The sequence below is a fragment of the Oncorhynchus mykiss genome, chromosome 14 (genome assembly GCF_013265735.2).
Source record: "Oncorhynchus mykiss isolate Arlee chromosome 14, USDA_OmykA_1.1, whole genome shotgun sequence".
Lineage (NCBI taxonomy): Eukaryota > Metazoa > Chordata > Actinopteri > Salmoniformes > Salmonidae > Oncorhynchus > Oncorhynchus mykiss.
Genome location: NC_048578.1, coordinates 19,445,848 through 19,473,350, shown reverse-complemented (window position 1 = coordinate 19,473,350; position 27,503 = coordinate 19,445,848). Strand labels below are relative to the sequence as shown.

The 27,503-nt window shown below is 41.9% G+C and overlaps 1 protein-coding gene across 1 annotated transcript; it reads right to left on the bottom strand.

Moving 5' to 3' along the window:
* Positions 1-27,232, bottom strand: LOC110488954 (BTB/POZ domain-containing protein KCTD8-like). The gene is made up of 2 exons (XM_021561446.2): positions 25,889-27,232; positions 1-1,506 (listed from the first exon to the last, which is right to left on the bottom strand). Exons 1-2 carry the CDS (start codon positions 26,709-26,711, stop codon positions 1,007-1,009), a joined length of 1,323 nt encoding a protein of 440 aa, XP_021417121.1. The 5' UTR covers positions 26,712-27,232; the 3' UTR covers positions 1-1,006.
* Positions 27,233-27,503: the final 271 nt, after the last annotated feature.

The following is a 27,503-nucleotide window of genomic DNA, read 5'->3' as shown; positions in this document are numbered from 1 at the left end:
TTTTTCATCTTTACTCAACACTTTTATTAGATAAATGATTTTCAACAAAGAGGGAATGACAGAAAACAGACTTTTCCATTGCTCGGTAATCAGCTTTTTTTTAGTCAATTCCATAAGTTATTGGGTGAGCAAGAGAAAGCGGATTGGAGTTAACACTGTATAAAAAAGGCTTGGCCCTCAGCACACAATATTATATATCTAGAGTGATTGTAAGAAATCATCTTCACCGTTCTTAGCCCGGCACTGAAGGATTTTTACATGAAGAGATGGTTTCCTTGACACTGATCAAGCCTGTTCCTGGACTGAAAAGTGTCATAACATGATATTATATTTTATGGTAGAATTATTCTAAAAAAAAAAATCAATAAACCTTGTTACTCACACATTGACCATGGACAACAACAGTAAACACACCAAAGGACATCCATGGTAGATACTGAATGGACATATTCCACTCTTCCCACTATCTGGAAATACAAAACTTCTTAAACAATTCACATGTCGAACACATATAATTCTCTCTCTGTAGATAATTCAATAAATTGTAATTAAGTCTTTAGTGGTATACAGTATATCAATTTTTTCTTATTCGTTAACAACATTCATCTACATTCACAACTATTTGAATCCATTCCAAAGGGAGGGTAGTGGGAATGTCACTGAAGGTGTCAAAGAAAGAAATTAGCCAAAATACTTTTCACATAGTCACACAGTTTTTACTTTTGAGGCTTGTATGAGAAATCTACATTGCAATTTAGAATTTAAGAGACAACATACCAGAAAAGGGGATATCCGCTGTGCTTCTTTTAACATGCCCCTGAAATGCATGTGCTTACCAACCTGGCTTCCCTTCACAAAAACAACAGTTGGTTGATGATCCTTTTAACTTAATTTGTATTGTCAGACATTTTGGAGGAATCATAGCACTTAAACCAGACAAAATGGAGGGAATCCAAACAAAGATGGCTACCACATGTGGAATGGGAATGGGAATAGAAAGTGGCCCCTATAGACCGTACTTTTGGAGTAGTTCGGACTGCCACTGCCTCTTGCGCTCAGGGAAAGCCTGTGGGATTTTGATGTTGTTAAAGTCCTGGATGCACTGCTTCATCTCTTCCTCTGCACTGGGTCTTTCCGTGTTCTTCTTCCTACTCAGGCCGCCCTCACGCCCCATCAGCGACTGGAAGAGCTCGCTGTTGCGTCGCTTATCCGGCAGCTGCATCCACTGCACTGACGAGCCCTTCTTGGAGGGTCGCCCCAGGGTGAGAGTGCTGGGCTGCCGGGAGACGGACTGGAGGGCTCCACAGGGGGCCACGGATCCCCCGCCGCCTCCCCCACCCAGGTTGGGACCATCCTGGGGTGAGGTGGCCTCGGAGTGGGTCTCGGAGCTGGAGGTGGAGAGCTCGTTGAGGGATGTGCCGCTCTCGCTGCCCTTGTCAGTGCCCAGTTTGTCCTGCTTGCGCTCCTCACAGTCTTGCTTGGGGGAGACGGTCTTCAATGCCGGCCCTGCCAAACAAACAGCAGAGAAACAAGGTCAGTCACATCTTGAGACACCGAGTGGGAGCACATGTGTATGACATGCTGCTGTTTTCCCCTAATTTCTCCATGAGTGCCCACAGCTTTTCCACTTATTTGAACTATTACAATACAGTAGAATACAATACAGTACATGCACACCTGATTCATCTTGTGAATTTGTTGACCTGTTGAATCAGGTGTGCTACAGTATTACTGGAATAGATCAAATAAGTGGAACAGCTGGGGCTAAACCATGATAGGTTAAGGAAACACTGTCAGAAATGCAGCTATCCAAGGTCTTGACTATTTGGCATACATTCTATCTATGCACAATCTTTCATATTTTCCATAAACTACTTAAATCAATGTATGCAAATACATTTCAGAAAAAAAAGATCTGAGTGAGAGACAAAAATAGTGAGACACAGACATGACTGTACGACGTAGATAAAAGTGTCCCCCATAATACATCCTCTGCTATCTGAGAAAAATACATGATTGTACGATGTAGCTGCAGTGTCCCCCATAATACCTCCGCTGCTATCTGAGAAAGAGACATGATTGTACGATGTAGCTGCAAAGTGTCCCCCATAATACATCCTCTGCTATCTGAGAAAAATACATGATTGTACGATGTAGCTGCAGTGTCCCCCATAATACCTCCGCTGCTATCTGAGAAAGAGACATGATTGTACGATGTAGCTGCAGTGTCCCCCATAATACATCCTCTGCTATCTGAGAAAAATACATGATTGTACGATGTAGCTGCAGTGTCCCCCATAATACCTCCGCTGCTATCTGAGAAACAGACATGATTGTACGATGTAGCTGCAGTGTCCCCCATAATACATCCTCTGCTCTCTGAGAAACAGACATGATTGTATGATGTAGCTGCGGTGTCCCCCATAATACATCCTCTGCTCTCTGAGAAACAGACATGATTGTATGATGTAGCTGCAAAGTGTCCCCCACAATACATCCTCTGCTATCTGAGAAAGAGACATGATTGTACGATGTAGCTGCAAAGTGTCCCCCATAATACATCCTCTGCTATCTGAGAAAGAGACATGATTGTACGATGTAGCTGCAAAGTGTCCCCCATAATACATCCTCTGCTATCTGAGAAACAGACATGATTGTACGATGTAGCTGCAAAGTGTCCCCCATAATACATCCTCTGCTATCTGAGAAACAGACATGATTGTACGATGTAGCTGCAAAGTGTCCCCCATAATAAATCCTCTGCTATCTGAGAAACAGACATGATTGTACGATGTAGCTGCAAAGTGTCCCACGGGGAAAAACAAAACAAACAAAAACATCCTCGATAGATTTCTCCACACAGTAGTAGTCGTTATGGGGGACACTTTTCACAACTTTAGTGGGCTTTTGTGTTGGCTATCTTAAATCTTCCAGTCTTGCATTGTAAGAACATGAGATAATATGTGCCCATTCTTCCACTAGTTGGAAACACGACCACAACAGTTAGTCAGGCAACAAGCTAATGTAATGAGAAATGCTCTTAGCTGAGCCAATCTCTCTCCCTCTCTCTCCGCACGCTGCAGACCCAAGGCATTAACAAGAACGGTTACAGTAAGAAGGCTAACGGCTCTCAGCACCCAGCATGAAATCCCTGTCAGTGGAGCACTAAAAAGTGCACCCAAGTGTTAAGTCAGTATGTTAAACTAAAAGGAGTTCAGCTGAGTTGCAAGCAGTGAGAGCAGTTGGCCTTTGCTCCCTGGCTGTGACAAACAGCTTCCTCAGCAACAACTGCTAAAGATTGAACCAGGAACTATGTTCTCCATCATTTGCAGTTACTCTATACTGCATGAATCAATTGATGCATTTTGAAGAAGTCAACCATTGAGGAAGGACCATTGCTTTAAAACCATTGAAGCATAGTACAGTGCATTACAAAATAATTGCCTACCCATAGTACGTTGAAATGTTTTTGACCAAAACATCACAGTTGCAGAAAATAATAAATAGATAATGTCACGCAACATTTTCATTGTCAGCTGATTATGCACTGTAATTTACTGTAAAAACATTGAAATACACATTTGTAGAAAATAAATAAATCACTTAAATAACATTGTTTGTTGTTTATTTTTCCTAAATAGTATCCGAGAGCTGCCCAGTTCTCCGGTTGGCCTGTCAATAAAACACTGCCTCTGATTGGTGATAAAATTGCAAGCTCCAGGTCTGAGGGTACCAGGAGTCCATTAGACCTCAGCAAGCACGCCCCTTACTGGGTTCTAAATCAGCTCAGCGTGACATAAGATTTGCCGGCTAGCTGACTACATAAGATGATCCTGGGAGCAAGAAATGAGCCACTCATTAATACTGTTGACTATTGATTGCCATACATAACCATACATACTTACTGCTTGTTAATGTGTTATAGGCCCCCAATGTAAACATCCATAAAGCCTTTATAACAGTTTTATAAGACATACCAGCATTTGACAACAGATGTGCCTGTCATCTATAGCACACATCATAACAAGCTTCATGACATCTTTTGCCATTGTTCATAATATTAATTCCAGCCTATGGCAGATAAATGTCTTATGTTGCTGCTATAAAGGCTTTATGAATGCATACATAGGGGGCCTATGAATCTCTGGTCCCACTTTGAAGGACGTTCAGCTTATAAAGGCTTCATAAAGCCTTCCTAAGCACTACATAAATGTGCTGCAAAGCATCTATAACTGTATGTCATGCTTTATAAAGGGTTCATAGTCACATGACACCTAATCTCGTTCCCAGACACTTCTGCCCAAATGCGCGGAAGGGCTGGTTGACCAACACATCAAACAAGGTCTTCATGAGTTAGGGTTAGGTTTAAAATAACATTTTAAGAAGATAAATTGTTGAAGTGGGCAGGGTTTAGCAATAATTATGACTTTTTGACTGTGTTAAGTAGTGACAATGACAAATACTTTACTCAGTAAGGTCACTCCTACAGAATTCAATGGTCACTCTCACTATGGTCAACTTTGAATGGTTGATATCCAAGGCTTATAGTATCTACTGTGTGTGCAATAGCCTGGAGACGACGTTACACCAAGAAACACTTACCTTGATGAAGGCCCCTAATCTAAAATCATTTGTAAGTGTCTTTCTTCTGGAACCAAGTTACATGTTCCTCAGCACACAACCACGCACAAAACAAAAACGAGCCATACTGTGCACTACTGGACCCAGTCAGGTCTTTGACAACATTATAACGAGCGCTACCATGGAGTGTTGGACCCAGTCAGGTCTTTGACACAACAATATAACAAGCCATACCGTGGGGTCCTGGGCCCAGACAGGTCTTTGACACATTCACCCACTCCCCCGCTGAAAGATCAGCCACAAACTGTTGGCACCATTGTTAACGGGTTGTAATCAAGCCCTGGTCTCCAGCATGGGAACAGCAGAGGAATAGTCTCAGATTGGACTGTTCAAATCATCTTGGTTCCGAAACACACACATACACACACACACTTTGCAGGTCCATCAACCCATCTAAATACCTCTCACACACCACAGTAACCTGTTGATCATGAGAGAACCTTCAGAAATCAGCAGAACGTTAAAAGCCTATTTATCGACACTTTACGTGGTGTCCATTAATACTTTGTTTGAAATGAGACACATTCGGTCATTCATAACACATCCATAAAGATTCTATATCACGTGGCACTGTGCTTACTATAAAGTCTAAAGGAATTATCATTAACTGCTCAAATAAATAAATATTAAAGACCAGTTTAAACCATATTTCCTTTTATTTCTTCTTTTTTAAACAATACAAATACATTCAGTTTAAAAAAGTCCACTAATGCAATTACATTGAATATTACACTGTGAATAGTGTAGCTTGTCCCTGAGCTGGCTGACAATTGGTTCTTGCTTCTCTGCCTGCTGGAGGTACTGCATGTTGGTTCCAACCTAACAACAAAGAAAGTTGTCAGGCCTGTTAGCTAGCTAGCAATTGCTGTGAAGTCACCAAAATTATTTGATCTAACGATTGAGGTAGCTTTGTAATCTAACTCAACACATATAAATACTACAAACAAATTTAAATGACAACAAATGAAGGTTTATTTACTAGTTTGTCACTGTCCAGTGGCACCACAAGTGGGCATTTGATTTGCTAGCTCATTATATGTGAGTTTACTGCGCTATCGAAACACCGCTAACCAAACAGGGCATGCACACTGAAACAAAGGCAGCTACAAGCAAAAATCAACGTTTCTTAGATTTTTCCCAGACCTCAAAAGTGGTCACCTGTTTTGATTTAAGCATTGCTGTGAACACAGAAAATCCAAGAATATCCAAATATGTTGTTTTTCTATTAAAAAAAGTGTGAAAAAAATGGAAAAAACTGAAAATTCGAAACCTGGAAAAACAAAAGGAGAATATGGGAAAAAATGGAATTATGCAAAAGATAAATACAGATTTGAAAGGGCCCTACCAATGTTTTTTGCTGTGCATGACTGCACTTTAGAGTGCGTGTCAAACTGCCGCGCAGCATTTTGTTGTAAGTTGAGGTCAAGTCCAATATTGACTATGCACCCAAGAGGGAAAGAGGTTGGGCCAACCTAGAAAGGGTTTAGAGTAATACAATTACATTTATCCAAATCGACTTACAGTCAAGGGTGCATACATTTTTACACATGGGTGGTCCCGGGAATCTAACCCACTATCCTGGTATTGCAATGCTTTACCAAGATGCATGACAAGGTAATAAATGCTTTGTGAAGCATCAGTTTAACATGATTTATAAAGCCTTTATTAAGCAGTGGGTTATGTCACATTTGACATTGATGGTTATGTCACATATTTATTCCACATTTATAAACCTTTTATAGAGCATGACCTACTGTACGGTTATAGATGCTTTGTAACACATTCATGTAGCACTTATGAAGGCTTCATGAAGCGTTTAAAACCTGAACGTCATTTAAAGCTGAACCAAATCTCGTAATGGTTACCAAAGCTTCATACTGTCGCGGCAGTTAGCGACTCCCACCAATTTAACACAGTGAAAGATGATTGACAGTAAGATGTGAGAGAGATGGATGGTTATCTTGCTGCAGCTTTCATTTTTATAGGATGTTGTCAATCATGACAGTCTCTGAGATTGCTTATCAGAACATAACATCAGGTGGGCAGGCCTAGCTATTTCATCAACTGGATTCTTCTGCTGAAGCTGTTGCTATGGTCAAAAGAGGAGTTTATTAGGCAAATGTCATCAGAAATGGGCTAAAAATCAATCCCATTTTCACAGCAGGAAAATAGAAATCTTACTGAGCCTCATATTTCGCTAATTAGCTTAATTGTGATAAATTAGAGCATGTTTATGAGGTGAAATAACGATAAAGATATCCCTCTAGTGGTGTGGGGGCTGTGCTTTGGCAAAGTGGGTGGGGTTATATCCTTTCTGTTTGGCCCTGTCCGGGGGTGTCCTCGGATGGGGCCACAGTGTCTCCTGACCCCTCCTGTCTCAGCCTCCAGTATTTATGCTGCAGTAGTTTATGTGTCGGGGGGCTAGGGTCAGTTTGTTATATCTGGAGTACTTCTCCTGTCCTATTCGGTGTCCTGTGTGAATCTAAGTGTGCGTTCTCTAATTCTCTCCTTCTCTCTTTCTCTCTCTCGGAGGACCTGAGCCCTAGGACCATGCCCCAGGACTACCTGACATGATGACTCCTTGCTGTCCCCAGTCCACCTGGCCGTGCTGCTGCTCCAGTTTAAACTGTTCTGCCTTATTATTATTCGACCATGCTGGTCATTTATGAACATTTGAACATCTTGACCATGTTCTGTTATAATCTCCACCCGGCACAGCCAGAAGAGGACTGGCCACCCCACATAGCCTGGTTCCTCTCTAGGTTTCTTCCTAGGTTTTGGCCTTTCTAGGGAGTTTTTCCTAGCCACCGTGCTTCTACACCTGCATTGCTTGCTGTTTGGGGTTTTAGGCTGGGTTTTTGTACAGCACTTTGAGATATCAGCTGATGTACGAAGGGCTATATAAATACATTTGATTTGATTTGATTTGATTTGAAATAACTAATGCTGACAGTAAAAGGGTGTCTTTTTGTAGCATAGGTATTTTGTGATGTCCCACAGAGCAGGTTTGTTGTAGAATGGTTTTGATTAAATACAACTCCTGGTTTTATAGCATCAGAACATGAGGCAGCATTTCAGCAATCCCAATTATGTCTGTGTACAATATGTCTCAAATATTAAACATACAGAGATAACGCTACTACACCCCCGCTACCCACTGCACATCTAAACAAAAACAACACAACAATTATCTACATAAACAACAGCAGCGGTGGCTTGTGTTCAAATGTCAGCCACCCTTGGGGTTTGTGTGGGTCACAGCATGCCCATTTACCTCAAAGGCATCGTAATGCAAAGGCTTCCAATTTGGTTTACTATCTCACTAATAGGAACAGCAGCCCAGCTCCCAGGGACGCCACACATCATGGAATCCTGAGTGACTACAATTCACAAAGACTGCCTCTGCCACAGAAACGCATGACATAGTATTTAGATCCTAGATCACTCATCCCACAATGTAGTTTCTTAGTGTGGAGAGAGATGTTTCTACCTCAAGAAAAACTGGGAATTACAGCTCTCTTTTTCTCTGATACACATGCTAATGCAGGGGCTTTCTCCCCCAAAAATGACTGTGGATTAAATTGTATCACAAGACCATAGAGGTAACTACCAAAATAAAGGGAACACCAAGTGTCTTAATAGGGTGTTCGGCCACCACGAGCTGCCAGAACAGCTTCAATGAGCCTTGGCAAAAATTCTACAAGTGGCCTTAAACCATGCCAGGAAATGCACCCCATTCCATAACATATACTTTGTATCCTTAATTTACTCAAGTCTTTCCTTTATCTTGGCAGTCAGCAGTATGCCTACAGTTGAGAAGGCTGCAATTTGGGAAGTAGGCAAGCCAAATATAGAACAGCTTGCTGTGTTGTGGCTATAGAGATATAATCCATAGAAGGATTTGTAACCTCTTACCCTGGCACTTTGACTGTTAAACTCATGGGTACACGAGCAACGCCTGCCAGTCTTGATTTGAATGGGAACTGCCATCTATGGATTATATGTGTATGGTCGGTTGTGGCTGCAGTTTTCCTTTTGTAAATTTCTAAATACAATTGTGCGAAAAACATAGTTTTAAAAGCAAATGCTGCCGAATAGAGAAGACTAATAATCGAACCAATGGAAACCATTTTGAATCAACAGCAGCACTGTTTTTCAAAGTAGCTTATTTTGAGTTAGGCTATTGCCATGATGAGGACGTCGGTGCCTATGGCTTCATCTTCATCATTAGGTGAGTCAGTGTGCCACCGGAAAATGTATATAGTAGCCTACTCTATATACACTGCTCAAAAAAAAGGGAACACTGAAACAACACAATGTAACTCCAAGTCAATCACACTTCTGTGAAATCAAACTGTCCACTTAGGAAGCAACACTGATTGACAATACATTTCACATGCTGTTGTGCAAATGGAATAGACAACAGGTGGAAATTATAGGCAATTAGCAAGACACCCCCAATAAAGGACTGGTTCTGCAGGTGGTGACCACAGACCACTTCTCAGTTCCCATGCTTCCTGGCTGATGTTTTGGTCTCTTTTGAATGCTGGCGGTGCTTTCACTCTAGTGGTAGCATGAGACGGAGTCTACAACCCACACAAGTGGCTCAGGTAGTGCAGCTCATCCAGGATGGCACATCAATGCGAGCTGTGGCAAGAAGGTTTGCTGTGTCTGTCAGCGTAGTGTCCAGAGCATGGAGGCGCTACCAGGAGACAGGCCAGTACATCAGGAGACGTGGAGGAGGCAGTAGGAGGGCAACAACCCAGCAGCAGGACCGCTACCTCTGCCTTTGTGCAAAGAGGAGCAGGAGGAGCACTGCCAGAGCCCTGCAAAATGACCTCCAGCAGGCCGCAAATGTGTATGTGTCTGCTCAAACGGTCAGAAACAGACTCCATGAGGGTGGTATGAGGGCCCGACATCCACAGGAGGGGGTTGTGCTTACAGCCCAACACCGTGCAGGACGTTTGGCATTTGCCAGAGAACACCAAGATTGGCAAATTCGCCACTGGCACTCTGTGCTCTTCACAGATGAAAGCAGGTTCACACTGAGCACATGTGACAGACGTGACAGAGTCTGGAGACACTGTGGAGAATGTTCTGCTGCCTGCAACATCCTCCAGCATGACCGGTTTGGCGGTGGGTCAGCCATGGTGTGGGGTGGCATTTCTTTGGGGGATCGCACAGCCCTCCATGTGCTCGCCAGAGGTAGCCTGACTGCCATTAGGTACCGAGATGAGATCCTCAGACCCCTTGTGAGACCATATGCTGGTGCAGTTGGCCCTGGGTTCCTCCTAATGCAAGACAATGCTAGACCTCATGTAGCTGGAGTGTGTCAGCAGTTCCTGCAAGAGGAAGGCTTTGATGCTATGGACTGGCCCGCCCGTTCCCCAGACCTGAATCCAATTGAGCACATCTGGGACATCATGTCTCGCTCCATCCACAGACCACCAGTCTGTGGTCTGTTGCACCACAGACTGTCCAGGAGTTGGCGGATGCTTTAGCCCAGGTCTGGGAGGAGATCCCTCAGGAGACCATCCACCACCTCATCAGGAGCATGCCCAGGTGTTGTAGGGAGGTCATACAGGCACGTGGAGGCCACACACACTACTGAGCCTCATTTTGACTTGTTTTAAGGACATTAAATCAAAGTTGGATCAGCCTGTAGTGTGGTTTTCCACTTTAATTTTGAGTGTGACTCCAAATCCAGACCTCCATGGGTTGATAAATTTTATTTCCATTGATAATTTTTGTGTGATTTTGTTGTCAGCACATTCAACTATGTAAAGAAAAAAGTATTTAATAAGAATATTTCATTCATTCAGATCTAGGATGTGTTATTTTAGTGTTCCCTTTATTTTTTTGAGCAGGGTATATACACTACCGTTCAAAAGTTTGGGGTCACTTAGAAATGTCCTTGTTTTTGAAAGAAAATCTATTGTTTTGTCCATTTAAAATAACACCAAATTGATCAGAAATACAGTGTAGACATTGTTAATGTTGTAAATGACTATTGTAGCTGGAAAAGGCATATATTTTTATGGAATATCTACATAGGCGTACAGAGGCCCATTATCAGCAACCATCACTCCTGTGTTCCAATGGCACGTTTATCATTTTAAAAAGGTCTAATTGAGCAATAGAAAACCCTTTTGCAATTATGGTAGCACAGCTGAAAACTGTTCTTCTGATTAAAGAAGCAATAAAACTGTATTTCTGACCAATTTTATGTTGATTTTTTTACAGCTGATTTTTAATTTTAACAGAGGCCCATTATCAGCAACCATCACTCCTGTGTTCCAGTGGCACGTTAGCTAATCCAAGTTAATCATAATATACCCCCCAAAAATTGGACCCTGCTAAAATAGGTTCCCCATATGCAGGGTTGGGGAGTAACGGATTACATGTAATGGAATGCAAAAAAACGGTAACTGTAATCCGTTAAATTACCAGCAAAAATATTGTAATCAGATTACAGATACTTTTTTAAACTAGATGATTACTTTGAGGATTACTTGTAAATTCCGATTTTTTTTTTATTACCCTTCTCTGTTTTCTCAATGACATTCAAATCAGCATTCAAAAAAGGCGCAAGTTTAAGTTTGTTCCACCTGAGCGAGTCTGACCACAAGTCAGGGACCACTATGATGACACACCAAATGTGTTTGATGGATCACAGGACAAGAGCAGGTATAGGCTTTTGTAGGCTACAGTCCAAGCTATGTCTTCCAATGGTGCGAATGCTGTCGGCATCCAAAGATTATCCAATTTGAATAAACACTTAGAGGTAAGGATGACAGCCGTGGTTTAGTCTACGGCGACAGGGATATCACTTATTATTGATATCTACATAGTGCATTAATGTGAATCACACTGCTGATCTTTCATTTCGCTTTTTGCGCCTTACAGATTGTGGTTGTAATCTAAAAGTAACAGAATGTAATCAGATTACGTTACTGAGTTTGGGTAATCCAAAAGTTACGTTACCAATTACAATTTTGGACAGGTAAATTGTAACATTTATAAAGTAATCTACCCAACCCTGCCCATATGTGGAAATCCTACAAACACATCTGCTCAACTATAGCCTATGGCACATGGTTAATATCTCTCTCTCTCTCTCTCTCTGTCTCTCTCAGCAATTTTTTAATTGAATCGAATCGTTGCCAGATTTGGTTTTACCGTCTTTCTCTGCTCTCACTGGTACCAACGGGAAAATAATACAATAGACTGCAGAGAGGGTCAGTCGATGTAGAACGTTCCCTGGGCCTTTAAAAAAGCAGAGAATGTTCTGTCCCACTGTCTCCCATCTGATTTGAAAATAGAGCATAAATAACTTACTCTCAATGCTTAGACAACTAAAGTCAAGCTAATAGAGTGTCCAGTAGAGTTAGAGCCAGTACATCAGAGGAGAAAATGCAACTCCATTAGACGAATAGCATGTCATAAGAGGAGTAAGGCCCTCCCTTTGAGTTCTTCTTCACCTCTTCCATCTTGTTCGACAAAGGCTTTGTCAGAAATGGCATCCTATGCCCTATGTGTAGCCCATAGGGCCCCTGTCAAAAGTAGTCCACTATGTAGGGAATAGGAAGCCATTTGGGTGACAGACAAAATTATCCCTTCAGAAAATGTGCCGTCCTCGCTTTTCAATAGGGACAAGTGGAGTTCAGGTGAATAGAGAAATCAAGGTTTACTACCTCACTAAGAGAAAGCCTCTATTACTGTACAGCCAAGCAGTCATCAATGGGCTTTTGTGTGGGATGGTTCTTGAAGGATCTTGGCACACTCTCTGAAGCAGATGGTAGTCTATCTCGATAAGGCTTAGGGATGCTGTTCAATCAAAACCACATTACAGTATTAAATCAGGAACATAGAGTGTTAACATACCTTCATATAACTCAAATAAAAATGCAGAATGGTTTGTGGTACTGTAATTAATAGCAAGTAGAGCACTCTACGGTAGATGTTCCAGTTTTCTGAACAAGAGTAGTATGTGCATAGGCAGTAGTGTTATTGGATAGCAGCTATTTTGATTAAAGTTTTTATTAAATGATTGTTTTACCTACTGGCTACTGTGGTTGAATGCACCTCTGGATAAGAGCATCTGCTAAATGACTGAAGTGTAAAATAAAATATAGTGCATGTAATCAAAGACGCATAGATATTTCTATAGCAGGTTTGATAAAAACTCAGCCATGAGAATAATATTTTGGGCCAACTGACACATTTTAGCTACTTCTGTAACACTTGATATGTTTGCATATGGCTTTCCTAACGCTGTCAGTAAGGTAATACAACACCTTGGTAAAGCTTGCATAACACATAGTAAAACCTAATAACACTACCACAACCAATGAAAACAATCATTCAACTGTTTATTTAGTCTCATGCTTTAGGACATAGGGTTATCTTAATAGGAAAGGACAGCTGTCATGTCAATCAGAACAGTGTTACAGCAATACGTACAAAACCACACCTAAATCAAAGTGTCCGAGATTCACATCCAAGGACAAACTGGTGATCTGCTATTGAACTGAGTCCAATCTCAACCCTCCCAATAAAGGGTCTTGTTTCCTATAGCTCTCCCATATAACTCCCTGCTGAGTCTTCGTGTTTCAGATCGATTCTCTGGGACAGTCTTTGTCAGGGTTGCACAATAATCATTGAGCCCTGGGGACAGTGGAGACAGGCTAACCAGGTGGGTATCAGTCAGTATTGAAATAGGACAACTGATGCCACCGCCCTTCTCCGATGACATTGGGACATTGAGAATGTAAAGGACATAAAAATAAAATGGTAGGCCAATTTGTTTTGTAACTTTGAGGAACAGCACTGACTCAGCTAATTATGGGCCAAAGGTAGATAAAAGGTTGGTGAAAGGTTTGATAATCACATAAGTACAATAATACAAGTCAGTGATTCATAGTACAGATGTAGGATCTTAATTTGATCCCTTTTGTTTCTGCAAATTTTACTGCACAGCGGGAAATGCAAACTTGTAGTATATTCTAGGTTTAAAAAGTCTTCTAAAGTTTGTAATTTCCACTTTAAAATGTCATTCTTGATTTGAATATAATGCATATAATACTTGATTTGCATATAATGACAGCATGATTCCTTGGTTAAGAAGCACTTGACACTTTAAAAACCTTTCAGACCAGCTTCTACAAATGGACACCGCATCCAAAAATAGCCCCGGTGACAAGTGAGATATGCGAGAAAGCACACCAACGGCTAAGCAAGACATCTATTATCTAATCAAGTGTTGAACAAATCATTATATAAGTGCTCCCGATAACGCTTCATTGAGTGCACAGCTAAGAAATGGAGGCAAATTACAGTACTTGTAGATGTGCGCTAAGAATGAAAGGTGCAATTATGTTGAAAAGCCAGTGGTGAATCTTAATAAGAAGGTAGGAAAGCTTAGCTGAATGCTCTCAGTACAACAGTTGGCCATCCTGAGAGATGTAAAATAATGGAGGGCCAGTAGAAGGCACTCTTTCCTCGGATAAAAAAAAGATCACAATGTCCCAGGGCAATGATTGGGGACATTGCCCTGTGTAGGGTGTTGTCTTTCAGATGGGAAGTTAAAGGAGTGTCCTGACTCTCTTTGGTCACTAAAGATCACATGGCACTTATCGTAAGAGTAGGAGCGTTAACCACTGGCTAAATTCCCAATCTGACCCTTATACCATCATGGTCACCTAATCATCCCCAGCTTCCAATTAGCTTATTCATCTCCCCTCGTCTCCCCAGTAACTATTCCCTAGGTCGTTGCTGTAAATGAGAATGGGTTCTCAGTCAACTAAGGGTAAAATATGGGTTAAAATAAATAAAAACATTGTGTTTGAGATTTGGGATGAAGTGAATGTTTTGAAAGAAATATTGTGGATAATATATCACAGTAATTACATTTGCGTAATGGTTGAAATAAAGAGATATGACATGAAAAAATTGTAGATAACAGACTTCTATAGCAGGAATAAAGAACACAAATATAGAGATATAATGATTTTAAAGATGGTCAGAATGTTCAGTCCACCTGACTAATTCATTGAATAGAGGCAAAGTATCAAAAGGGAAAGCAGAGGCCTCATCTAGAGACTGAAAAAATGGAGCAGGTTTTGGCCTTTGTCAAGTGAAAAGGGATTTGAGAAAAGAAGGAGTTGAGTGTGATACCAATCTATAATTGAAATGCAGGTCTTCCTATCTCTCAGCGGGTGAGTTGGGGAAAGAAAGGAAGTGTATGGAATAAAAAAAACGGATGAAGATTCTGTAGCGGTGATGGCCATGGGGAAATGGCTTTAGCCTAAACAGAGACAGAGCAGGAGCATGGCCAAGCCTTAGGGCACAACATACAGGTTGTTTCTGTACTTCAGCACGATAGACATTATGTTGAATACATGTCTGTCAGTGAAGACTGGTGTATTGAGGAAGAGGAGGATGGTTTTATCCTCCTATTTGAGAATTTGAATTTCACTTGCAGTACATTCTCAGCAAGGTGTTTCCAGACAGGTAGGTGGCAGTTAACTTTTGAAGTACTATGGTCCAACATTTATCTTACACAGATTAAAGACTAAAGCCGCCTGTAATCTGTAAATCAATGTGCACATGTACTCTCTGGTAGCAATGGCTATCGAAACAAGTTCAAATCCTGCTAGTAAACATCCAATTCCAATGAAAGCACTAAGCACTAATGTGTTCACGCATAGGCTCACAACCTGTGTTGTAGTGGAAGTCTGGGGGAGCAGATGGCCTCACAAGCTAGTATTCTCTCTGGGGGCAAAACAATGTCCTAGAAATAATGCACATGGAAATGGTGTAAACATATTGTGTTCACTCATGCTTCCCTCTCCTAATCTTGCACATGGAACATCCCCATCTGTGTCCATTTTCATGGTCCGGTAGAGTCCACAATGACTCTACTACTTGGTCATGACTACTTACATTCCTGGTGTCTATCTGGACTTAAACGACAGGCAAAGTGGCTGCCGCCACTGTCATTATCTTTCAGGCGTGTTATCGGACAGCTTTCTGCCTAATTAATGAGACTTAGGTTGATTAGGTTAATGAGACTTAGGTTTGCTTGATAAAAATCTCCAGGACTTAAAATTAGAATTTGGTATTTCGTTGTTCAGCAAAATGGCAGCTCCGACACTTGTTTTGGTATGCAGCTGAGAACTCTCCTGTTGTTCTCTCTCTCAATTCCATGGTATAAACGATCCTATTGTTCTCCTTCTCTCTTTCAAGGACAATTCCAAAGGACAACAATAGCTAATCAAATGAGCTGTTGGGAATTGGGATTATTTGTTTTGCATGGAGAATCAACTACCTGTCTCAGAGCCCACCCTGAATGCTTATCTAAATTAATGAAAGGGATTGCAAGCCTTATTTAGTTGAGAAACCGCATTGCCACACAAAGCAGGAAAAACCCTGTAGGTTTGTTATCTACAGAAGACGGCCATATAATCTCATTCAACGCTTGGGAGAATGCATCATTCACTTCGCAATGTTGATGAGCGGGGGAAATGGTGTGAAGTTTAGGGAGTGAGCGAACGGAAGAGAAAGCCAACTTCCCACCTGGTGGCCTGCCCGCCTGTCACCTGACCTCAGACGAAATCCATCATTTGGCTAGTCGTGCCGGGAGTCCCACCACATTTGTCATTGTCCCAGGGTTGCATCTGTGACATTTAAACGATTACCCTCTCAATCAATAACGGTTATGTTGAAGAATGTCACTGCATAAAACAACCTTCTCTGTCATGCCTCTAGGTCGGTGTTTGTTGGCGTTTTGCTTGGCATGGCAGAAAAAAAATGAGTATCAAAATAAAATCTACATGCAAATCGTACTGTGTCACGACAGTTCTAGGATGCGCTCTGCAAAACTCAGACCATAAGGCAATAGATTAACATTTTGTTTTTCTGTTTGTCTTAAATCGACTTAACATTCCAAAATCACAGTTTGTAAGATGCTTTTAGACCCCAAAAGTAGTCTGCTGTCATGATGAACCCAGGTCCCATGCCATCGTGATGAACCCAGGTCCCATGCCATCGTGAGGAACCCATGTCCCATGCCATCATGATGAACCCATGTCTCACACCATCATGATGAACCCACGTCCCTCACCATCATGATGAACCCAGGTCCCACACCATCATGATGAACCCACGTCCCACACCATCATGACGAACCCACGTCCCACACCATCATGACGAACCCACGTCACACACCATCATGATGAACCCATGTCCCACACCATCATGATGAACCCAGGTCCCACACCATCATGATGAACCCACGTCCCACACCATCAATAGTGTAGATGCAGCTATGCACCAAATAAAATCTGGAGATATGTGGTGCTCATCTTTTCCATTGATTTGGAGATTGAGCATATAGCTGAATCAACACAACACATGGCCTGGAACGTGGGCTTATCTCAAAATGTTTAAGGTCTGAAAACATCTGGTGCGTCATTCCTCCTTTAACTGACATCTCTGATGTGAGGGAATTATTTTTTCTTCTTGTTGGAACTTTGCTAGCAGACTCTTCAGGACTATGAATCAAACAAGAACTCTAACCACCCAAACTGTATTGAAAATAAATGTGTTGAAGACATATCAATGATAAAATGAAGGACATTAATATAGCTGAAGAACATAGGCCTAATGTGCAGTACATATTTGAGAACAGATTTGAGAACTGTTCGCAGTGTGCAGTATATGTAGGGTTGTAGATAACAATGGGCTGTGATAGGGACCGACTAGGGGTTTTCACTCCCTGTATATCCCTGGCAAAGATGTTTACCTCCTCAGAAGTAATTGAACATGATGATTTGTTGAGCAAAAGTGTGTGTGTGTGTGTGTGTGTGTGTGTGTGTGTGTGTGTGTGTTCGTATGTGCAAAGTCTCTGTGAGATAGCAGAGTGTATGAGGAAAATCTACAACCAAATAAAGGGGAGCTAGACTAAACGGTTATGTCTGCAAAAAGATGATAATGAGATAATTGTCTTTAAAATTCCAAACCCTCATTGGTTTGAATGGTGTCAGCTATTTTTATCTATTATTATTTTGACCTTAATAACATCAATTGGGGTATTTAGAGTACTATATAGGTAGAGAACATAGAACAGAACGAGGCTATGTCAGTTACTAAATGTTGACAAAAATGCAGATAGAACCAAGCTCTTGAAAAGCCTATGCGTTTTATCTAAGAATACAATGTCAAGAATAAGTTTGCATTATGCTGGAGCATGGAGCATGATTCAAAATAAAACAATATGGCACAAATATTGCAATACTGCACACAAAATATTGCACAATTTCACATATGTATTCTAGTTTATTGCCAACGTTTCTGTCTATTGACCTTCTTCAGACCAGAGACATTGGCAATCAATATTTTGGGTCTGAGAAACAAATTGTGAAATTGCTAAACCATAACAGCATGTATAATGTATTAATGCATGGTAAGGTGCATGGTAAGGGACATGGTAAGAGTCATGGTAAGGGGCATGGAAAGGGACATGGTAAGAGTCATGGTAAGGGGCATGGTAAGGGACATGGTAAGAGTCATGGTAAGGGGCATGGAAAGGGACATGGTAAGAGTCATGGTAAGGGACATGGTAAGAGTCATGGTAAGGGGCATGGAAAGGGACATGGTAAGAGTCATGGTAAGGGGCATGGTAAGGGGCATGGTAAGGGGAATAGTAAGGTGTTGCAGTCTGGTTCAGGAATAAAGGCTACAAGTCTATAATGCCTGAGTTGGGATGGATGTTTCAGTGTTGGAAAAAGCTTTCTTATTGAATGCTTTCAAGTCTGGTAAATGCTAAACTTAATGGTTTGGAAAATGTAAAGCTTTTAAAGTGATACTGCGATATTCTGTCAATTAAGCTTTTCTACTTACCTAGACTCAGATGAACTCTTGGATACTATTTGTATGTCTCTGGGTGCAGTACGAAGGAAGGTAGAGGTAGTTACACAAGGCAATGCTGACTAGTGTTAATGAATGGACGTCTACAGGTACGGTGGGGTAAGCTAGAGGCTAGGTTGCCAGAATCTCGCAGTATCTCTTTAACATGGTTAAATGGAGCTGTTCGACATCATGGTCATTGCTTCCTAGTTTAATTTTACGTTTAGTGTACAAAACATGAAGAAGACCTGCTCTTTCCACATAGACTGACCAGGTGAAAGCTATGATCCCTTATTGATGTCACTTGTTAAATCCACTCCAATCAGAGTAGATGAAGGGGAGGAGACAGGTTAAAGAAGGATTTTTAAGCCTTGAGACAATTGAGACATGGGGTGTGTATGTGTGCCATTCAAAGGGTGAATGGGCAAGACAAAATATTTAAATGCCTTTTAACAGGGTATGGTGGTAGGTGAACGGCACACTGGTTTGTGTCAAGAACTGCAATGCTGCTGGGTTTTTCACACTCAACAATTTCCAGTGTGTATCATGAGTGGTCCACCACCCAAAGGACATCCAGCCAACTTGACACAACTGTGGAAACATTGGAGTCAAAATGGGCCTGTGGGATGCTTTCAACACCTTGTAGAGTCATTGCCCCAATGAATTGAGGCTGTTCTGATGGCAAAAGGGGGTGCAACTCAATATTAGGAAGGTGTTCTTAATGTTTTGTATGGTCAGTATATATCTTAGACAAAATTGTCTCTCTTGTCTTTTTAGACTTTTCTTGCCATTAAATGTCAAGCTGGAAAGGGACCAATCACCACCTTTTCCATAAATGATCTATACAGAGCAAGTTTAGAGCTAATACAGTGCATTAGGAAAGTATTCAGGCTCCTTGACCTTTTCCACATTTTCTTATGTTACAGCCTTATTCTAAAATGGATTAAATTGTTTTTTCAATCTCATAATTCTACACACACCCCATAATGATGACTTAAAAACAGGTTTTTAGAAATGTTGGCAAAGTATTCAGACCCTTTACTCAGTACTTTGTTGAAGAAACTTTGCCAGCGTTTACAGCCTCAAGTCTTCTTGGGTATAATGCTACAAGCTTGGCACACCTGTATTTGGGGAGTTTTTCCCATTCTTCTCTTTTGGGGAGTTTTTTCCATTCACCCACACCTTGTGGGTGGGGGCAATGGTTAAAAAATGGAAGAAGACTAGTATTTTGTAGTAGAATTCCTCATTGTACAGTTTATAGGAATATTTCACGATGTTGCCAAAAATGTTTAAGACTTATTGTTTCCCTTCAATAAAATGCATTCAAAACTACTTTCTGCACATTTCTGCTACTTTCTTAGGCTATACAAGTGCTATCTCTTGCTAAAAAAAATGTATGTTTACACCTATGCCGTACCTTTAGCAATAATAATAATAATAAACCTCTACTTTAGTAAAGAAAACAATTATGTCAGGTGTGTTGTAATAAAAATGAGTGGTGTCCACTGATTAAATGCAGTCTTTCCGCATTGTGAAGAGGGAAAACCCAGATATTCACAAAGTTTGTGATGAATGACAGGTTGTTTTCATGCAAAATAGATTTGGGGTTTAAAATTCAATTTAGCTGCTTCAGTTTAGGGGTTTAGTGTAGGCTGATCATTTTTTGTACCCTTAAGACAAGGGGAGTATACAGAATGTTAAGACTACACAAGGGTTAATGTGCCTTTTGGCAAACTTCAAGTGGGCTGTCATGGTCTGTCATATGCCTTTTACTGAGGAGTGGCTTCCATCTGGCCACTACCATAAAGGCCTGATTGGTGGAGTGCTGCAGAGATGGTTGTCCTGCTGGAAGGTTCTCCCATCGCCACAGAGAAACTCTAGAGCTGTGTCAGAGTGACCATCAGGTTCTTGGTCACTTCCCTAATCAAGGCCCTTCTCCCCCAATTGCTCTGTTTGGCCGGGCGGCCAGCTTTAGGAAGAGTCTTTGTGGTTCCAAACTTCTTCCATTTAAGAATGATAGAGGCCACTGTCACTGCACTGTCAACTGTTGGAGGCACACCTTTCCAAATAATGTCCAATCATTTGAATTTACTACAGGTGGACTCCAATCAAGTAATCGAAACATCTCAAGGATGAACAATGGAAACAGGATGCAAATAGGATGCAAACAGGATGTAAATTAGATATCTCAGTTTTTTCAATTTTAGAATAAGGCTGCAACGTAAGAACATTTTGAAAAAGTCAAGGGGTCTGAATACTTTCCGAATGTACTGTATATCTGTGTTGAATTGGATATTGTAGTATAGAATACATTTGAAGCATAAATACAGTATATTCATAATGTGCCAACAAACAATGTGCCTGCACAACTTTTTTTTTACATGGTTAATATAATATAAATATAATATAAATGATTCATTTTTATTACGCTATTGTTGTAATTTAATATTCTGTAACATGCCACTATGGTACCTATAGGCTTATCTAGCATTTTCATGTCGTGAAAAGTGTATCAAATTATCTTTAGAACAACAACAGAATGCAATTAACACACATGTTGAGGAGTTAGCTGATCTTTAAGCATAATAGCAGCTCAATGCTTATACTGTATTCAACAGGGGGAAAATCTGCTTGTTATGGCAGTGATGTTCCAACATCGCACAGGAATTAAAGCTTGATCCCTCATAAATATCAATACAATGCCATGTTGCAGAGAAGCTAATGAATTATGCAAGACCCAAGCAGGATCACACAGGCGGATCACCTTCAGCGGAGAGAAGTGAGAAGTGTGTACAACACTGCCAACACGTCCATCGAGAGGAGGAAAAGTTTAGATGAAAATAACCCAATCGAAACAGCCTCCTCAACCTCTGAGCCAGACAGGCATTTGTCAGCGGCTACCGTTGACCTCGAGTTCCTCGGATGCACTTTTGCTTCGTCACCCCATCCATTACCCCCCTGCATATTCACACCCTCTAGCACTTTCAAAAGTGTTAAACAGTACCATGTGCCTTCACAGGGAGTGGGGTAAGATGCATTGATATGTCAGATATGTCACCCCCCACCAATGGAGTGTTCTCGCATACTCTCCATGTGTTATGTTGGCATCTGTGCTTCCTTAAAAATAAAACACCTCCCATGGAAGATTTTTAGACGATGCCTCTGAGCCCTCTCTGCCATATCTTGGCATGATAGAGCTACTTTTCACAAACTATCTTTTTTCTTGAATGTTAGCAACGGTTTGGACTCATTCTCCATTGGTCTATTTCAAGAATTTTACTCCATAAAAAAATCTAACTGTGTATTCTGTTGTAAATGTCATTGATCTTGTACTGACTCCATTGCTTGAAAAGGAAACAAAATAATATCTTGGTGGTGTATTAACAAAACTGAAATATATTCTGTGCTTCTTCATCTCGTCTTAGAATGAACAGACAAAATCAAGCCTCCCCCTCTCCTGTCAAAGCCTTCACGTCCAAAGGGACTAAATTCTTCGTTACCAGCAGGGACATGTGACCGGGAGAGTGAAAAAGGGTGACAAGTCAGGGAGCAAAATGTCTTGAACTGTATACGGTCAATATATAGACTGGCCATTTTGTCTTCATTAACACCTGTGCAGGCATAGAAACACACATGCAGACTCAAAGACACACACACACACACACGCCCCTATTTCTCATGATTTATTTGTATTGATTAGACTGTTCCAATCTGTTTAGATTTGCCTGACCTTATGCACTTCCTTGGTTGTTTCCCCCCCATTTCATTCCCTATTCCCCAGACACACCTCACACCTCACCCCCAGACACACTATACCAAAACGTTGACTTTTCCACATTTTGTTAAGTTAATCTTATTCTAAAATGTATTAAATTGTTTTTTCCCCCCTCATCAATCTACACACAATACCCCATAATGACAAATTAGAAAACAAAAATACCTTATTTACATACAGTGGCTTGCAAAAGTATTCACCCCCTTGGCATTTTTCCTATTTTGTTGCCTTAGAACCAGGAATTAAAATAGATTTTTGGGGGGTTTGTATCATTTTATTTACACAACATGGCTACCACTTTGAAGATGCAAAATATTTTATATTGTGAAACGAACCAGAAATAAGACAAAAAAAGTACAATTAAAGCAATTACAGCTACAAATCTCTTGGGGTATGTCTCTATAAGCTTGGCACATCTAGCCACTGGGATTTTTACCCGTTCTTCAAGGCAAAACTGCTCCAGCTCCTTCAAGTTGGATGGTTTCTGCTGGTGTACAGCACTCTTTAAGTCATACCACATATTCTCAATTGGATTGAGGTCTGGGCTTTGACTAGGCCATTCCAAGACATTTAAATGTTTCCCATTAAACTACTCAAGTGTTGCTTTAGGAGTATGCTTAAAGTCATTGTCCTACTGGAAGGTGAACCTCTGTCCCAGTCTCAAATCTCTGGAAGACTGTAACAGGTTTCCCTCAAGAATTTCCCTGTAATTAGAGCCATCCATCATTCCTTCAAATCTGACCAGTTTCCCAGTCCTTGCCGATGAAACACAGCATGATGCTGCCACCACCATGCTTCACTGTGGGGATGGTATTCTCGGGGTCATGAGAGGTGTTGGGTTTACACCAGACATAGCGTTTTCCTTGATTGCCAAAAAGCTCAATTTTAGTCTCATCTGACCTTTGTACCTTTTTCCATATGGTTGGGTAGTCTCCCACATGGCTTTTGGCGAACACCAAACATGTTTGCTTATTTTTTTTCTTTAAGCAATGTCTTTTTTTCTGGCCACTCTTTCGTAAAGCCCAGCTCTGTGGAGTGTACAGCTTAAAGTGATCATATGGTCAGATACTCCAATGTCCGCTGTGGAGCTTTGTAGCTCCTTCATGGTTATCTTTGGTCTCTTTGTTGCCTCTCTGATAAATGCCCTCCTTGCCTGTCCTGTGAGTTTTGTTGGGCAGCCCTCTCTTGGCAAGTTTGTTGTGGTGCCATATTTTTTATCAATGGATTTAATGATGTTCCGTGGGATGTTCAAAGTTTCGTATATGTTTTATAACCCAACACTGATTTGTACTTCTCCACAACTTTGTCCCTGACCTATTTGGAGAGCTTCATGGTGTCACTTGCTTGGTGGTTCCTCTTGCTTAGTGGTGTTGCAGACTCTGGGAGCTTTCAGAACAGGTGTATATATACTGAGATCATGTGACAGATCATGTGACACTTAATTAAAGCCCACCTGTGTGCAATCTAACTAATTATGTGACTTCTGAAGGTAATAAGTTGCACCAGATCTTATTTCGGGGCTTCACAGCAAAGGGGGTGAATACATATACACGCACCACTTTTCCGTTTTTTTTCATTCCACTTCACCAACTTGGACATTTTTTAAAATGTCCAATACATGAAATCCAAATAAAAATCCATTTAAATTACATGTTGTAATTCAACAAAATAGGAAAAGCTCCAAGGGGGATGAATACTTTTGCAAGTCCCTGTAACTATTCAGACGCTTTCCTATGAGATTCAAAATTGAGCTCAGGTGCATCCTGTTTCCATTGATCATTCTTGAGATGTTTCTACGACTTGATTGGAGTCCACTTGTGGTAAATTCAATTGATTGGACATGATTTGGAAAGGCACACACCTGTCTATATAAGGTCCCATGGTTGACAGTGCATGTCAGACTAAAATAAACAAGCCATGAGGTTGAAGGAATTGTCCGTAGAGCTCTGAGACAGGATTGTGTCGAGGCACAGATCTTGGGACAGGGACCAAAACATTTCTGCAGCATTGAAGGTCCCCAAGAACACATTGACATCCATAATTCTTAAATGGAAAAGTTTGGAACCCCCAAGACTCTTCCAAGAGATGACCGCAGTCAGGGAGGTGACCATGAACCCGATGGTCACTCTGACAGAGCTCCAGAGTTCCTCTGACCATGAACCTTCCAGCAGGACAACCATCTCTGCAGCACTCCACCAATCAGGCCTTTATGGTTGACTGGCCAGACGGAAGCAACTCCTCAGTAAAAGGCACATGACAGCCTGCTTGAAGTTTGCCAAAAGGCACCTAAATGACTCTCAGATCATGAAACAAGATTCTCTGGTCTAATGAAACCAAGATTGAACTCTTTGGCCTGAATGCCAAGCGTCATGCCTGGAGGAAACCTGGCACCATCCCTACAGTGAAGCATGGTGGTGATGGCAGCATCATACTGTGGGGATGTTTTTCAGTGGCAGGGAGGGATAAACTAGTCAGGATCAAGGGAAAGATGAACAGAGCAAAGTGCAAAGAGATCCTTGATGAAAACCTCCTCCAGAGCTCTCAGGACCTCAGAATGGGGCTAAGATTCACATTCCAACAGGACAATGACCCTAAGCACACAGCCAAGACAGCGCAGGATTGGCTTCGGGACAAGTCTCTGAATGTCATTGAGTGGCCCAGCCAGAACCCGGACTTGAACCCGATCGAACATTCCTGGAGATACCTGAAAGTAGCTATGCAGCCACGCTCCCCATCCAACCTGACATAGCTTGAGGGGATCTGCAGAGAAGAATGGGAGAATCTCCCCAAATACAGGTGTGCCAAGCTTGTAACATCATACCCAAGAAAACTCGAGGCTGTCAAATTGCTGCCGAAGGCATATCAAAAAAGTACTGATTATAGGGTCTGAATACTTATGTAAACATGATATTTCAGTTTAAAATGTTTAATAGATTTACAGAAATTTCCAAAATGTGGAAAAAGTCAAGGGGTCTGAATACTTTCCAATTGCACTGTATCTACAGCCCTCAAGAAGTTTTTGGTCCTTCAATCATTCTTCTTACAATGAAACTGTATGTTACTCTCACACACCTTTCCCTTTAATCTATTCTCTCTTTTACCTACCTGCTGTGATTTGGAAAACATTTCCAACTGATGAGAGAACCAGGGAGGGTGGGGCAGTCCCACATTCTTTACGTAATTTATGAGCTTTATTGAAGAGATAGAACAGTGTTTGAAAGACGGGGAAGGGTGAGTCAAAGGGCAGTGGGCCCGTGTTCAAACCCATGCTGACTCTAGCATCCATGTTTGCCGGGGTCAGGGGCCGTCATTGCTGGACCACACAGGAAGGGTATTCTCAAGGAAAGTGCAGAAGCTGGTAATGGGATTACTTTGAACCACAGAGCGAGAAGGCTATTATTTACCTTCAATAGCATGTACAATCCAAGTCAGAAAAGGTAGGCAATTCGTTCAATCTTTCCAAATGTAAAGAAAAATGTTACACAATACTTCTAAAACCTGAGAAAACATGTTGGACCCACCTATCCAATATGTATGTTAATGAATGGGTGAGAAGTCACTTACTGAAGAAGATGTACTCCGTGTAGCTGCTCCAGATTTTGTCGTCCCTGTACTGGTTGACAAAAGCGGCTGTTCCCGTGGAGTTACACGCCACCATTGTAAAGCCCACCTCAGAAAGCCGGTCAAATGCCTGCTCCAGGTAGGTGAACTTGAGGTAAAAACGCGAAGTATACTTCTCCGGCGGCCTGTCGGGGTCCCGGCTCTCGTTCAGTGTTTCCCCAAACACCTCTTTGGCCAGGGCGATGCGTCCGCACACCATGATCCGTGCCACGCGTCGGAACTTGGCGTCGGCTTGGTTGTCTCGCACTGTAGTGTAGGAGCCCCTGTAGCCGATGGTGATGAACCCTGACCTCTTGTCTGAGGAAGTCGAGGTTCGACCTGTGGGGTACTCGCTGCTTTGCGAGCTCTCCTCGATGTCGCTGTGGCAGCCCTCATCGTTCATGGAGCCCTGCTTGGAACCTACGCGGGGCCCCAGGAGGCGCAGCAGCTCGCCCAGCTGGAAGTGCTCAGCCTCCCGCTGCAGACGCTCGCGCTCGGGAAAGTGGTCGGGCAGCACCAGCTGGCGGTCTCGCAGGAAGTCCAGCACGTAGCGGAACAGGAAGCCATCGCGGTCGATGAAGAATCGACCTCGGCTGTCCCTCGGCAGCTCCAGCGGTGGGCACCGGGCGAACATGGCATGCAGGGTGGTGTCGGGCACACTGACCAGGGTAGAGCGCTTGGTGACGTACACCTGGCCACCCACATTTAGCTCCACCACCTCTGGGTTCGGGGGCGGGGCCGGGGCGGACACCTCGGTGATGGGCAGAATGGTTTCCTTCATGGCCATGGTCCCGTAGTTCCACCAGGATATAGAGCGAAATCAAACACCTCCCCTTCCAAACTCATTAAGGTATAGATCCTCTCAAACAAGCTCAGTGAAGAGCAAGAGAAGAAAAAGGTCCCAAAATAATCAACAGCGGTCACCAAGGAGTTCACAGCATAGCCGGTGCTGAAGTTTGAAAGAGACAGAGGACTACATCCCTGCTGTTAGAATTAGCTGAGGAGAGAGAGAGAGAGAGAGAGAGAGAGAGAGAGAGAGAGAGAGAGAGAGAGAGAGAGAGAGAGAGAGAGAGAGAGAGAAAGAGAGAAAAGATGGAGACAGTGCATCCGTTCCCCCAGCCACTGTCACCTCACTAATGGAGAGAGCAAATGCCAGGAGAGAGCGATATAGGAGAAAAAAATCCCTCTGAGCGACTCCCAGCATCATTTGTCCAGAGTCTGGGGGAAACCATGATGACATAATCCTCTGTGTGAAAGGGGAGGTGCTGCAGTTCCAGCCTTTTAAAGGGGCAGTATTATAAATATTTATACAATACAATATTACCTAACTTCATCTAGTCTTAAAGTCTGAAGATGATCTGGAAACAAAAAGTAAAAAAAAAAAAAATATTATATACAGGTACAAACATTCAGACATTAATGAATCCCAGCATTTTAGAATGTTGATTCAAGAATAGTGTCAATGACAAATTGACATATGTTTACATATTTCACTTAATTGAAAGTGTTTTTTATAACAAAGGTGCCAATGTATTTAACGACCCTATCTCCGACACAATATGTATTTTTGTTTGATTGG